The sequence below is a fragment of the Anguilla anguilla genome, chromosome 10 (genome assembly GCF_013347855.1).
Source record: "Anguilla anguilla isolate fAngAng1 chromosome 10, fAngAng1.pri, whole genome shotgun sequence".
In the NCBI taxonomy this organism is placed as follows: domain Eukaryota; kingdom Metazoa; phylum Chordata; class Actinopteri; order Anguilliformes; family Anguillidae; genus Anguilla; species Anguilla anguilla.
This window is the reverse complement of record NC_049210.1, coordinates 40,236,143-40,251,954: the sequence shown is the minus strand read 5'-3', so window position 1 is coordinate 40,251,954 and position 15,812 is coordinate 40,236,143. Positions and strand designations below refer to the sequence as shown.

At 42.3% G+C, this 15,812-nt stretch overlaps 1 protein-coding gene across 2 annotated transcripts in view; it reads left to right on the top strand.

The window, feature by feature from the left end:
* rorb (RAR-related orphan receptor B) overlaps window positions 1-13,115 on the top strand; it is a 41,116-nt gene extending 28,001 nt beyond the window's left edge. For both annotated transcript variants that reach the window (XM_035435689.1, XM_035435688.1), the window contains exons 4-10: window positions 339-749; window positions 3,996-4,117; window positions 5,596-5,728; window positions 6,097-6,204; window positions 6,591-6,701; window positions 8,330-8,442; window positions 9,739-13,115. In XM_035435689.1, coding sequence (XP_035291580.1) covers window positions 339-749; window positions 3,996-4,117; window positions 5,596-5,728; window positions 6,097-6,204; window positions 6,591-6,701; window positions 8,330-8,442; window positions 9,739-9,894 — 1,154 coding nt within the window. In that variant the 3' untranslated portion in view covers window positions 9,895-13,115. The remainder of the gene's footprint in view (window positions 1-338; window positions 750-3,995; window positions 4,118-5,595; window positions 5,729-6,096; window positions 6,205-6,590; window positions 6,702-8,329; window positions 8,443-9,738) is intronic.
* Window positions 13,116-15,812: the final 2,697 nt, after the last annotated feature.

The following is a 15,812-nucleotide window of genomic DNA, read 5'->3' as shown; positions in this document are numbered from 1 at the left end:
TCTTTTTCCATTTCTCTCTACTCTCTCCCTCCCCCTGCCTTACTCCCCTTCCTCCTCTCTCACCACCCTTCATCACTCTCCCTCTCCCCTTCCTTTCTCCCTTTCCTCCTCTCTTGCCACCCTTCATCTCTCTCCCTCCACTTCTCTCTCCCTGCCCTCTTCACATCTCTCCATCTACTCCTCTGTCCTTATCCTCTTCTCTCTCTTCACCCTTCCTCTCTCTCCCTCTCCTCATTCTACCTCTCCTGCTCTCTCCCCTCTTCGCCCCTCTCTCCCTCTCCTCCTGCCATCTCTCCCTCTCCTCTGGTGCCCGCCCCCCCCCCCCCCCTCCCCCACAGCGGTGAAGTTTGGGCGCATGTCTAAGAAGCAGAGGGACAGCCTGTACGCGGAGGTGCAGAAGCACCAGCAGAGGCTGCAGGAGCAGAGGCAGCAGCAGACGGGGGAGGCCGAGGCCCTGGCCCGGGTCTACAGCAGCAGCCTCACCAACGGCCTCAGCAACCTCAACACCGAGATCGGGGGCACCTACGCCAACGGCCACGTCATCGACCTGCCCAAGCCGCCGCCCGGCAACGGCTTCTACGGCGTGGACTCCACCCAGCCCTCGCCCGACCAGTCCGGCCTGGACATGGCGGGCCTGAAGCAGATCAAGCAGGAGCCCATCTACGACCTCACCCCCGTGCCAAACCTCTTCGCCTACAACTCATACCCGGACGGACAGCTGGCGCCCGGCGTCACCATGACTGAGCTCGGTACGTGACCCCATCGCCCCCGACCCCGACCCCTGTCCCGCTGACCTTGTCCTCTGGCTCATTTGGACGCTAAACTTTACCGTTGCAACATACTGGCCCAAGGTGAACCCCGTGAACTCCGTCAGGATCCGTCACCTGTTTAAAGACGAGCCGAGCAGCAGCTATCTGTGTGTTAATGGCGTCACCTCACAGCTCTGTAAATGCTAGGCTTTGCATTCTTGCAGTCCCAAAAAATACTTTTAATCATTGCCGTTCTGTAAGGCAGGGATCCTCAAATCTGCCCATTGAGTAGTAGTGCTTGTTTTCACTCCTTCCCTCTAATTAGGATTGATTTAAACCTAGACACCAGGTGAGCTAAATCTCTGACCAATCAGTGGCATTAATCAATCAATTCACTGTCAGGTAGAAAAGAAAACCAGAAGTACTGCTGGGCTCGATGGCTAGATCTTGCTCTAAAGTCATAGAAAATGACTGTGGTTAAATAAAAAATAAAAAATAAATACAAAAAATCTTATCAAGGATGAGTAATGGAAAATGAAAATAAAAGACAGCTTTCTTCCTATAGCTCTAACAAAACAGAAAAATAACGAAACACTGTGATGTCACTTTCTATTAAGGCAAGCCATGTCGAGTGGGCTGAAAGTCCTTCTGAATTTTTGTATTAAGAACCTACCGTACCCACATAAACTGCCAAGAGCATGTTCAAAACAGCCCAGCGCCATGGTTTAAAAATAACTGAAAATGAATCATGTATCTATCCTAAAAAGCAGATCTCTAAAATATCATTGAGAAGGCGTGGTAAAATAGTAATATTGCTTGGCTTGGATTCAGTCCTCCACAGTAATACATTTTTTTATAGTGCTAATTTGGTTAGACTTTAGATACTGATAACATGTAACAAATCATTAATGATTGCATTTTGGTAATTAAAATACTTTATTAACAATAAATGTTGTATCATTGGATATTAAGCAGGTGAATGGCGTTTCCACATGGAAAAATATCCATAGTTATATTTAGCACTGATGCTCTGCTGCTCCCAACTGAACTGTGTGTTTTCATTTGGTTTTATTTAATTTCAGACAGCTTGACTTCCTTCTTTTTAAAACATATTAACACATTTATCAATTATGACTAAGGAACAGCCATGTGTTTTTCACAAATTATAATAATGTATAACTGTTGATTAATACACTGAATAATGCATAGTGTAATCTTAGTGTAAAGGTTTTTTTTTTCTTTTCTCCCCCAGAATATTTCTCTTTTAAGGTGCAATCTTTCTCTAAGACTGTGAATGTTCAGTCCATTTTTATGTCTGCCGTCCTGTGGGTGACTGAATTAGCAAAAATTGCAGTGGGCGTGGTCTGCCTTCTCCTTGTTGTTCCCACCATTTTCCCAGGGTGCGACTGTTTTTAAGGACCGTGATGGCGGCCAATGTGTGACACCTTTGAGATCAAGTGGACGAATTGTGACCAAGAGCGAGTTTTAAAAAATATTTATTTAATATTATTTTGCGATGGCCACTCTGTCTGTAGAAGTTTCATCACAGGTATGCCTGCTCTGCACGTGGAGAGCTCATGCAAGGACAATACTGGAACAGTGATTGTGTTTGAACAGTTTCATCAATGGTTATAGTTTGATCCTGTGGGAACAGAAGAAAGAAATCAAATTATGATGCCCCCTGCAGTTCTCTATAATCCTGCTGGATTTAAGTGATGTCTTTTTTTGTTGTTGTTGTTGTTGCTGTCAGGCTTAGTTTTGAGGTTTGTTTTGCATTTCGAGGTAACCTAAATCTTGTGAAACGATACATTTCAGGACGGTAAAAAAAAAAAAAAAATGCGTTTGAGTATTCATAATGAAAAAATGAATGGATTTGAATTTAGTGAGGGGGGCGGGGCCGGCGTGGGTGAGTCACGGAGGCGGCGCGGGTCTGGAGGCTCAGACGGGTTTAGGGAGGCGCTCACGTGTGGCGCGTTTAGCCGCTTCGCGCGCGCACGTGAACCGCCAGCCGCGTCGGCGGGGCAGGATAAGCGCCGTCTGTGTACTCCTGTGCGCGAGGCGTGTGCGCGCGTTCTGTACGCCGTTCGCCTGTGCCCGTGTCTGTAGCGTGTGCCGGCGGAGGCGTGTGGCCCCAACATCTTTAGCGTGTGCCCCACACATCATTAGCGTGTGCCCGGGCTCGTGTGATTTTGCTTCTCTGGAGAGCGGCCTGCTTTTTTAAAACCACAAAAGGAAGAACTCGCTCACACTTTCTCTCTCCCTCACTCTCCCTCTCTCTCTCTCTCTCTCTCTCTCACACACAGCATCATCCGCCATTTCATCCCGCCCCGCCCCGTCATTAATGACTGTCCCTTTCATATTACCGCGGGCTAAAAACAGGACCCATTCACCGTAGCGTCACGAGCCACGAGGCAGCGTGGACTTCAGGGCCGCGTTGCCATGGGTACATACAAACTGTGACTACGCTTCCTAGCCTGGCTGTTTGGTGGCTGTGACTGCGCCATCCAGGCGCTGTGATGTAACACATCTCCTGTTGTTCTGTGAGACATTCACGCCAGACTAAATTTAGACGTACGCCATTTATACTTTATACGAGCGGTTCTGTAGAAAATAGGATGCGTGCGTGGGGGTGTGTGAGTGTGTGTGGGGCACAGCGTGTGACCCTAAAAGTCATGAATTTCATTCAGCCTGTTAATTCAACCGGAGAAAGAAATGTTTCGTTTTGTTCGTACCTTGTTCAGTCCGCTGTGGAGTGGTTCGCTGTGTTCTCACTCCGTGTCCTTGCTGGGACAGACTCCAGTGCTTTTTCCTGTCAAACAGCCCGTGATACCAGTATGGCCCTCCTCCCACAATTCACTGCTTTGCAGGAACTTGGCACAATCATTTTTATCATCCAAAATAAAAACGTTCGGTCTAAAAAATGGCCAGAAAATGTGAATAATTGTTTGTTGAATCCAGTCTGAATTTCGCTTTGTCCATGGAGCCGAATTTGCCGATTCATCTGATCAGCGTGTCTCATAGCGACAGAGAGGACCCCACTCTACTGTCATTTTTATTTTTTTTTATTGTTAAAAATGTTTTGTCCTTTGCATTTTTGTCCTTTCTTGTCGTCTGTCTCAAACACTGGCACCGTGTCCTAATCATAAGATTATTATTATATCCTGTTACAGTTTACTGCTTAACTTTTTTTGGCACCCTCCCCAACCCTGTTACTGAAGGTGTTTTTCTGTCCCTCCCCCCCGGCAGATCGAATCGCGCAGAACATCATCAAGTCCCACCTGGAGACGTGTCAGTACACAGCCGAGGAGCTGCAGCAGCTAGCCTGGCAGACGCACACGTATGAGGAGGTCAAGATGTACCAGAGCAAGGTGGGTCCCTGCTCACGCACCCCCAACCCCCCGCCCCCCCCCCCTCGGTTCCTTCTCTCTCTCTCCCCCTACCGCAACCCTCATTCAACCCCCCCTGCAACTTCTTTTAATTTTTACTTCTCTTTTACCTCTTCTCTTTCAGTGCCTTTTTGTCTTTCTGCTACTGTTGCTCACTCCCTCCTCACTCGTCTCTCTTTTTTCTGCCTCTCTTGTCATTTCTCCTCTCCCTCCCTCCCCCTTTACCCCCCACCTCTATCCCCTCCCCGTCTTCATTAAAAGCAGCCCCATTGGCTGATTGAAATTTCTCCGCTCGTTAGACTCGCCCGGGTAACCTCCCCCCCGAAGGCACGTCCGCGACAAAGGGAAGCACCCAAACCGAATCCAATCCCGCTAAAGCGCGCTAGCCGACTCCCGCTGACGACGCCCTATTCACAGGGAGAACGGCGGCGTTACAATAGCCTCGCTGACTTTTCATTAAACTCGCTGATCCGCTGTTAATGGCCAGGGCGAAATTAGAACTGAAGGCGTCTTCACTTTTCCTGTGTCAAACTGATTATTAGTAATTATTCTGGGAGATATATATATATATATATAAATATAAAAAAAAGCTTTGAAAATGTATTTCATGGACATCTTCTGACGGTGGAAATTAAGAATGCATATAGAAAATGTGCTGATATCATATTCTTTGTTGCAGGAGTCTTTTTTTCACTGCTGCTAATTTACAACTTTTGAAAAGTTAAAAAAAAAAACCTTTTGTTTGTTGCATAGGTTAGTCCAGGTGATTTAACATAGCAAGTAGAAGTTTTTGGATTGAGTAGAACACGAGTTCAGACTTCATGAGATGCCTGTTCTTAGCCTGAACTTTCATTTCATGTTGTACACAAAATATTTTGTTTTCATTTTTTTGTAAAACCTTCCCCAGGCCTGCATCTCCTCTCATGTCTGAACACAGATTTCCTGCTGTTTTCTCTCTTTCTTCAGGTCACCATTTACATGGTCATTAAGCGTATGGCAATACAATTCAACACAATACTTCACAATGATTACATTATTTGAATAGGTAATTGCCTAAGTAATTGCAAGTGAGCGCTATGAGTCTGCTATGCGGCGTCATACTGTTACATACATTGTGCTGATAATTAAAGGGTTAGGATTGATCTGTGGTTGGGGTTAGGGTTGGGGTGAGGATGATGGTTTGAATTACAGGGAGTGGTGGAACTGGGCTTTGTCAGAGTCGCAATATTTGCAATATAAGGTCAACACTGTGAGCATATTATTAAGGAATTATAATGCAGCTGTTAATGCTTTATTATGCCTTAATAACAACTCCATATTATAAAATGCTGCCAATGAATAAAAATGAAAGCCCTTATGAAGTGAACAGACTTTTTTGTCATCATAAATGTCATTATGTTTTTAAAAAATATGTGTGATCTTGTGTTTGTGTGTGTGTGTGTGTGTGTGTGTGTCCTTAGACGCGGGATATGCTTTGGCAGCAGTGTGCCATTCAGATCACACACGCAATACAGTACGTGGTCGAGTTCGCCAAACGCATCACCGGCTTCATGGAGCTCTGTCAAAACGACCAGATCCTCCTCCTCAAATCAGGTAGGAGGAGACTCGGTAAACTTCAGCAAACCTTTTTCTTGCAGTCTGGATCAGGGGTGTCCCAGGAGGGCTCCATTTCATGCAAAACTCTGGTCTAGATTTTTCAATCAGACCAACATTACGTGTGATGTGATGTGAGCATTTGCCTGTATTGATATTGATAGAGCTCATTTGCTAACTAAGTAAGGATAACTCATAGAAACAAATCTCCACCCACAAAAGCCCTTCAGAAATGGAATTATCAACACTTGGTCTGGATTCAATGATCATTTGTCTGTAACTTTTTTCTGTAAGTTTCTTCAGAAGTTCACACTTTGGCAATTTTAGCAATCATCAAAATTAGAGCTGTGTTTTCGTTCTCCCCATAGGTTGCCTGGAGGTCGTCTTGGTGCGAATGTGTCGGGCATTCAACCCCCTGAACAATACGGTCCTGTTTGAGGGGAAGTACGGAGGCATGCAGATGTTCAAGGCCCTAGGTACGCCGACCACGCAACCACAAATGAACTGCAGACCAACTGCAAAAACAACCAGAAAACAACTGCAAGCCAGCCCCATCTAGGACAGGGCTGCTGTCTGACTATTAGACATCATCCATAGCTTGTGGGGTGCTGCTTATGGGTCTAGAAAGTGGAGCAAGCTTGCTGTTGGGGGAGGTTTGGCGGGGTTGAGAGAAGAAATAGATTTTTAAGTGGAGCATTTTAAGAAGAGAGTGTTTTAGGTGATGCGGTGGATTCTTATTGTAGTTGTAACTGATGGACTGATGTTATCACTTTTTGACATGGATATAGAGTGACTACGTGCGTAGCCAAACCTGCGAACTGAGATCTGTCTGTTTGTCTGTCCGTCCATCTCTACTCCACAGGCTGCGATGACCTGGTCAGCGCGGTCTTTGATTTCGCCAAGAGCCTGTGTTCCCTGGCGCTGACCGAGGAGGAGATCGCCCTGTTCTCCGCCGCCGTCCTCATCTCAACAGGTCAGAACGGGCGGCCTCAGCCGCTAGCCTCACCTTCCAGCCCCAGTCTCTCGCTTGGGTTCAGTTACACAACCCATCTCCATGAGCTAGCTTCAGCTATGGGGCCTAGCTTTTTTCAGCTATGATTTTGGTTCACCTGGTTTTTGTTCAGCTGTTTCAGCCAACTTCAACTGCGAGGCCTGACTCTGTCAGTTAACTCCAGCTACAGGACTCAGCTCTGTCAGTGTGCTTCTGCCACAGGGTCTCTGCCCTGTAGCCCTGTGACACCAGCAAAGTTCCAATAGTCTGATACAACTTTACTGGAAAGTTCCAAAAGTCTGGTACAACATCAGAGTAACGTCCTAATAGTCTGATACAACTTCATGGTAAAGTTCCAAAAGTCTGATAGAACTTCAGGGAAAAGTTCTTATAGTTTGACTCAGGCACAAGGTCCAATTTGTTCCTGCTGGTTCAGCCTATTTGCTTGGACCCAGGACCAGTTTTACCATAGCACTCTTGGTTACAAGGTTTGTAATTGTCTCTCGAAACCTTAAAAATTGTGAAACTGAAAACTGTGAAAAATTGTAATCAAAGGTCAAGATTTTTCTGCTGTTTTTTATGAAACTCTCCTTCTCTCATTCTCAGTCTTCAATATTCCCTCACAGTCTCTTCAGTATAACTCACAGTCTCCCCATTGAATGTGTTGGAGTATGAGGATGGAATTTTCCATCTGAAAAAATAAATATAAAACATCTTTTTTAATAAAGTCCATTATAAGATTATTCATCTAAAAATATGGTCTTTGAAAATTGTCCATGAAGCAAAAAGAGTTTTTTGCTTCAGAAATATTTGAAAGAACCCAGGGCCATTTTTAGCTTTCGTGAGCAGAGATTTAGAAAGGTTTCTCGCATAAATGTGTAACTGTGAGGTGCCATTTTATTCAAATATGCTTAATTTGTCACCTTGTGGCATTCCAGCCTGCCAGTTTTATGTATTTCCAAAACCTTCCATAAAGCACAGTCATCTCCATCCTCTCATCTCACCTCCGTTCAAATGAGCACTGTCCTGTTCATTTAAATTGGCAATATTTGAATTTATTATAATTCTGAGGTTACCTTTTCATTTGAAATGCTCAAATGCCCAATTCCATTTTCCTTTTGAAGTCGCAGATTGAAAAGAGCAAAGAAATATTAAAATATTAAATAAGCCCTTTGCAAAGTACCACCGCCCCACCCCCAAAGAGATTTCATTTTCTGTGTGGCTCGTAAAGTACAGAATATTCTGAAATGCACCAACTGCTAGTTCTGGAAATGGAAATTTCAGTCTGTAGTTGTTTAAACAATTTGGACAGTCTGACAGCTATACCTCTTTCTTTGCCTCTCTCTCTTCTGTTGTAAAGTTTTGCATTTTTATCTTATTCAGAGCAATGTACACGCTTGCAGCATTTATGTACTATCCATTTATACTGTACAGATGGATATTTACTGAAGCCATTCTGGCTCAGGTTCATCTTGATCAACGGAACAACAGCATTGCCCTACGCTGGGGATCAGTGCGAACTTAGTACAATAAGGGAGCGTAATGCTCATGTTGTAACACATTTAGCTGAATTTCTGTTCACGCTTCCCGTTCCTGTGTGTAATTGTCAGACCGTCCCTGGCTGATGGAGCCCCGTAAAGTGCAGAAACTTCAGGAGAAGATCTACTTCGCCCTGCAGCACGTGATGCAGAAGAACCACCTGGACGAGGACGCACTGGCCAAAGTACGCACTCTGTCTTAGCAACGCCTTCACTACACCTCCGCTACACCTTCCTTACTCCCTTCTTTCACCCTCATTCATGGCAGCCCCTTACTATCTGCCTGGGATGGGGTTACACTGTAAAATTCAGCTTTAACAGAGTAAATATGAGTCCAATAGGGGCCATGTATATTATGTAAGAGTTTATTTAACACTGAATATTTTTACTGTGTAGTTCCATTTCAATTCAGACAACTGAAATTGAAAATTAAAATCATGAACTAAAAACTGGCCGTAATGCAAAGTTCTGCAAGTAATTTTCAGTTAGTTCATTTAATTTAATTTACTGAACTTGGATAAACTTCACTCCGACTCCACAACCAATGTTTCTATGAAAATCTATTTACTTTGGAGTGTCTACAAACAATCTTTTATCACAGCAGGCTATCCACAACCGTCACCAAAACAGGTGGTTTGAGATAGCTTTGTGTTTGCCCTTCATGGTGGGTTCCTCAGAAATGGATTGATTTACTTCTGGGAAACCGACTTGCACAAAGTGGCGCTGGTGAAAAACGTGGGTAGTGTTTTCATCAGAGGTTCATGCCAGGTCATTTAGGAGGTGTTTCAGCAAGAGTTCCTTGCTGGCATATGGAGCTTCAACTCTGTCCCAAGCTGCACTTCCTGGTTTCGTCGTCGTTCTCTTTTTTTTTTGGTGGCGTCTTGAGAAAGCGGCTTGAGAAAGAAATAAACCGCGGGAGTGCGCCGGGGGCTGTGGGATTTTCTTCGGAAACCCCGCTGGGTTTTGTCTCGCTCGGGTAGCTAATCTGGTTTATGTATTTTGATAGCATTAAAGGGTTTTTTTTTGTTGTATTACCGCTGTCTGTCAAGCACACAGTGGTTTTTTTTTTTTTTCATTTCCATACCTAGGGTTTTCAGAAAATTTCTCGAAGAGATTGAGAGATGCAGGCCTAGCAAAGGCAGACCTGAGACATGTCTCTTCTGATCATCTCAGAGCTGCTAGCCTTCGGGGGTGGTGGGCTGTCGAAGCATCCTTTGCACATTTTACGCGCCTCGCGGTCGTACCGTGAACTCCTCGTGAACCCCGCGCGGTATCCACGGACACGGCGTCCTTCCTGAAGCGCAGGGTCGGCCGCCACGCTCACATCGTGCCGCCGCTGACTCTCTCTCTCCCTGTCACTGCGCTCTGTCACGGTTTCAGTTAAGGGCTGCATTTCAACTGTTTCTGACAGCCTTCTGTGTGTGTGTGTGCGTGTGTGTGTGTGTGTGTGTGTGTGCGTGTGTACCGTTGTGTCTCCCCAGCTGATCGGCAGGATCCCCACGCTATCCGCCCTTTGTACGCTGCACGCAGAGGAGCTCCGGACCTTCCAGCAGCTGCACCCCGAAACCGTCAACATGCTCTTCCCCCCGCTGTACAAAGAGCTGTTCAACCCAGACTCTTCCAACGGGCCCAAGTGACTGCTGGCGGGGGGGCAGGGGGGAGAGACGTGGCTCGCCCCCAACTGTCCACGACCGGACGCTGACTGTCTGTGACTGCACCCTGACTGTCTGTGACCGGACGCTGACTGGGTCTGTGAATTGACTTTGACTCTCTGTGAACGGACGCTCTCTGTCTGTGAACAGACCCTGACTGTCTGTGACCGGACGCTGACTGTCTGTGAATGGACTTTGACTCTCTGTGAACGGACGCTCTCTGTCTGTGAACAGACCCTGACTGTCTGAACCCGACGCTGACTGTCTGTGAACGTAGCCTGACTGTGAACACACCGTGACTGTCTGTCGACCGTCTGGACCGACAAGAGAACAACAGACGAACTCCAACAAAAACTACTACAAGTGCAACAGCACCAATTCTCCCTCTAAAAAAAAGAAAACATCGCATCTGATACACTAGGAATGTCCTGCACTTAACTAATTTTATTCACCGATACAGTCTACGAATGTAAATATCGAGCCCATTATAAGGGGCTTTCAAGAACTGACCAGAAATGTACAGAACTTCAGAACAATTTCATTTGTCTTTTAACTGGGTAAGTTTATTTGTTTATCTTTTTGTTTTCTTTTTTATATATTGTGGTATTGAAGGATAATGGGGAGAAGGAGTAGGTGGGGGGAGAGGGGGTGGGCTTGGAAAAGAAAAATCATAAAGCTATTGTAGATACTCTAGTGCAGAGCGGATTTTCAGTATTAATTCTTGTTCTGTTTCTAATTTAGTCATAATTTAAAACAAAATCTGCCTGAAAGGCTAAAAATTTGTCTGTGTTTTGTTAGTTTTACATGTACAGAATTTGTAAAGTTTAAATAAGACTTGTAAAAGAATTTTGTGGTAAACTGGGAACATAATGATTAGCTTGGGTACGTTCAAAAAAAGAAGCCTTGTCTGGATTCTATAGACATGTTCATATAAAGAGAATATTACAACTGTCAGTTGAGGACTATAGAATTGTAAATGATTTTTTTTTTTTTTTTTAAATGGTAACTTTTCCACGTGAAGATATAGGCTATATTTTGTGAAAATATTGTGGCTGAACAAAATTTTGCTGTCCTTTCAATTACGTTCTATTGCTGCACTAAGGTCAATAATGACTGGACTGCTGTTGAACAATCTGATGATCTGTCGCTGTAGGGGAAAAGACAAAAAAAAAAAAAACCCTGCCACCTCAGCTGGCACCGAACGCTGTCTTGAGGTGTTTCGTGATGTTAGCATGTCGCAACGTGTACTAACGTCGCAACGTCGCGAGGACGCTGTGGTCTCCACCAACCGAAACTCTGCAACAATAAGAGACTTTTTGCACATGCACACCTGCAAAGACGAGGGGCTGGTTCAACAGAAGGTTTTCACAGAACAGCAATAATAGTGTCATTACTCAATTTGTAGGAAATTTCAAACAGGGTATTTTCTATAAGCAGAGTTTGAACTACAAAATAAAATGCAATACGTATATTACTAGAAAGCAAACAGAAATAATATATGCTTTAAAATATATATATTGAAAGCAATCATTCTACTACTGGATTTGAATTTGCATCTATTGTAATTCTTTCCTCAAGTTAAAGGGCCGACTGATTTTACGATTTTTTTAAAGGGTTAACAAATCCGTTAGATTTGTCAGAGGCATTTTAAAATGTGTCTCTGCATCCTTAACAATTCTACCACTGGGAGAAGTTCTCATAAAGGCATGATTGACAGGACGGTGGAACAAAAATAGCTGTGACACACAGGCAACCTACTGATCATTGCAATCATGGAGAATTCAATCTCTTCTCTCATTGTCTCTCCGGATTTAAAAAAAAAAAAAAAAATCGAATAATTTTATGAGCAAATTGTACTCTGATACATTGTCGAAGCATAATATTTTGTGGTACGTGCATCTCTTTGGTTACCTTGGAAACATAGCTTGGCTATTGGAAGGTTTGTGCTGCCAAGGCACTCACAAGCACTTGAAAACGTCATGCTTCATTTTGTGATGAAATGGCATGGATCTCTGTCAGATACACTGCTGCTTGTTTTCCGTAGTTCATGAGAGGAGTTTAGAAGAAAAGCTAAAATTTTTTTGCTTCTCTACTTGCAATTTTGCTTCAAGTTTGGCATTTGATAACCATTCCTGTAGCACCGCTCACTGTGCAAGAATTCTGCATTTGTGTTCATAAAATCTTTCCGATTGCTATCAGCTGGCTCTTTCTTTATAGAGCCCTTCCTGTTTCCTCATTGGTTTAAAAACACTTAATTGACGGAAACACAGTTGTCTTGGTACCGAGCTATTCTGGAACACAGCACAATTGATTCATTCTACATTCCACAAAAACAATGGCAGTTTACAGTTGCAATACTTCAATCAAATTTTAATAGTAAACTGTGCTAGACAATCACTTAGAGTGTTTTTATTTATTTGTTAGTAAGTCAATATTTATCTGAAATTCTCAAGACTGTCTCTCCTTTTTGTATAACTGTAATTAAAATTGTTTGGCCACTACAAATAACTGATTTTGGTTAGTATAGGTTCTATTTATTTTTGAATACTCTCAGGGGCACAACTTGGTTAGTAAAAACACACTTTTCCCTCATTGTATACTTCAAAAAGACAATTATAGCTTGAAGGCTAAGTTTGAGGGTGGGGACACTAGCATTAGTTATTTTGAGAGCATACACAGCTAACTCAACTGGGTTCACTGTTTAAAATACTTGGTTTCACCACTAGATGGGGGCATTACTAAGTTAATTTCTTGTCTCCACATTAGTAAAATTTCTACCTGATCATTGGCTGCACCTTACTACACGGTCGGTTTTGGTAATCAGCAATTAACTGAGGAGTTGCTTTTTCTTATTAAGAACTGGGGACACGTGATTGGTCTATTTGCTGGGCCCTGTTAGACAAATCCTCTGATCTGCATTGGGTGTCTTAGAGATCAGAGGAGGGCTTCTGTGTGGACGCAATATCACAATCTTACCATGGCTTTGCTGTAAAGTAAATTAAAGCACAAAATGACCCGTGTTACTTTAACTCCAACAGAGTTTATACAGGCCTCAAATGTACTCTTATCAGAGAAAATATTTTATTCCGTGACGGATTTAACTGGACATGTTGCTGTGCATGTGGGCCTTTTATTAATTGGACAGAATATAATATAGTTTATAATAAAAATATATTGAAAGCACTTAAAAAGGGAGTAGAGGGTAATATTCTTAAAAACAATCAATGAAAAAAATACAAATTTATGGCATATGTTAAATAGGGGCAGCATTATTTTTGCACCATGCTATCCAAATTAATGTGACTCTTGGTCAGATTCCTGTGATAATCTTTGCATTGATTTGAACAAACGCCTCCTGGAACAAAACACCCAAATACGGCTTTGTCTAAATATTAGTTTTCTTTGCTGAGTTAAACTTCTAGTTTATTTTAACTGTTCAGCAAACATCAGTGAATGCTCAGCTAATGTGCTAGCTGTGCTATGAATGCAATCCAAACCTTTTCACATTGCAGTTTGACCTTAATGCTGATAAAAAAATGTTAAGTCTTACCATTTTATGTATTTGTCGAAAAAGGTATACTTGTTATTTCACTGATCCGCTTCCTTAAACTGGTTATTCTGATGTAAAAAATTAACACTTTAAGGAGAATGGAATCTGACCTAAGACATCCTGCTGCAGCTAATTCAGACTTCAGAATCCGTTTTCTGTTTTGCAGCAAATAAGAAAATTCACTTTTTGACTTAATCAACCGCCCCTACCCTCACACTTGCCATCCCCCACCCCCAAGAAAGGCCGCACCCCACCAACAGAACCATCAGTTTAACTGTCAATCACCTATGATAGACAATCACTTCATCACATCAATGTAGCTTCAACAAGCTGCATCCTCTCTCAGGGAACTTTCTTTGTGCTTAAAAGAAAATAGAAGTCACCAGTTTTGGAAATAATGACTTGCAGTGCACAAACTAGGACATACCCAGACAAGGCTTTCTTGTGTATAGACGGAGAGCAATTAGCTGGCTGTGCAGTCAAAGCATGGAAATGTTTTGATTAAATTTGAAGAAGTTTAATAATTAATGTAACAACAGTAATAATGAAAATTCTCTCCATAAGAAATAAATAAGTCAGTAAAAAAAAATTTTTTTAAATGCTGAGGACAATGTGGGTTCTGCTGAAATCTGACTTCTACTCTTGTTTATAAGTTTTGCTTCTTTCTCACTTAAACTGTGAAGGTTTGGGGCAAAAAGTTTATTTTTTGTTTGTTCATAAAAATAAAAATAATAAATAGGCACTGTAGCAATAACTGGAAGCATTTCAACACTGTCATGTTTGCATTGTAAACAAAACAAAAAAAACTTAATTATAATGTTGTTTTATGTCATTTTTGTTTTTATTTTCGCATGCTGTCTCATAAAAATGAAGTTTCCTGTGATGCTTTGGGTGGGAGGGTTTAGGGGTGGGGTTAAGGATGGGGAATTTGCAGGGGGTCGGGGGGGTTAGTTTCTCTGAATGTCTTGGGGCTTTATCCTATTTGGATAGTGCTGTACACATAACAGCAAGTGTGCCTCTATGGGGGGGTTCTCAGACGCCCCCTACAGGTGGTAGAAGTCGTTACACTGGTACTGCTCGTGATTCCAAGGTTTGATTTTCTTTGATAGGTAAAATACAGTGAAATCTCACACAGGAGTTTCTTTGCACAAGGTGAAAGCTTGTGAGAAGGAGGAAGTGGATATGGAGGGGAGGGGTGAGATTGTGCGATATTTTTCAGAAATATAGCTAAATGCATTATAACGCATTTAATTTGGACGCCATAGCTTCAAAATTGTCTTTTTTGTCTTATGTATTAGAATATGTCAGCTTCCTGAAAAAATTAAAAATTAAAAATTACTGAAAATATGTAGCACCCATGACCAAAACCCTTAAGAGGAACCTAGGGTACTTTTTTTAGTACTGTGTAAGGACAAGAAAAAGAGAAACTTTTTTTTTTTTTTTTTGAAGTGCCATAGCTAGAGTGAAATGCATCATGGGATAGATGCTTTACTGTACAAGTCTACTAGAGAAGCAATCAAACTGGAGAATGCATAAGCAAGTGTGAAAATAATTTCTTTTTTTGATGAAAGGTCCCGGCCAATTTAAAACTTCGAATAACCTGTTAGCGATGAACCCGATATAGTGTCCAGCTCATAGCCACCTTGAAGGATGTTTTTTTTTTTTTTTTTTTTTTGTGATGTTTGATTTGCAGAAGTTCTGAATTGGTCAGGCCTCCTTCAGTGTCTCTTCCTTCAAGTTGTGTATATTAAGCAAAGGTCTGAAAATGATTTTGTTAAATTCTATATTTTATGCTTTTGTAGACATTTGTGGGAAAAAAAATAATAAAGCAAATTTTATGGATGCATTTTCCTCATTTTGCTGTACTGATGTTTTGGTTAATTTCTTTTTTTCTACCATGGATTGATTGTAATGCATTTTTTCAAGCAGCTGTCCTTTCTCGGTTGTACTGAGCAAACAAACGTAGCAAAAAGGCAAGTGTCGTGTGTACTTCTGGTTCTCCTGACTTTCCAAAGAATATGAACTGAATGTTCAGTCACACTAAGCAATTTTGCATCTTTTATGCAAAGGTTTCTTATGACCAGTTAGAATTTCTATACAACCCAGAAAGTCATTTTTAATAAGATAAAGTAGATTTTAGGACAGGTGTACTTTTGTACGCCTACAATTGCATGCTCCTAGCTGACAAAGGCTAAATTTCTGTCACCGTTTTGTTCCCCAAAACCATGCACAACAAAGTATGCGTCCATTATTTGGCACAAAAGAGTTGCTTAGAAGGGACAAATATTGAGAAAGGCTAGCATGTGCAGCTTATTTTTGCTTTTGTAGTTCAGTTTCTAAACTTGTGTAACTA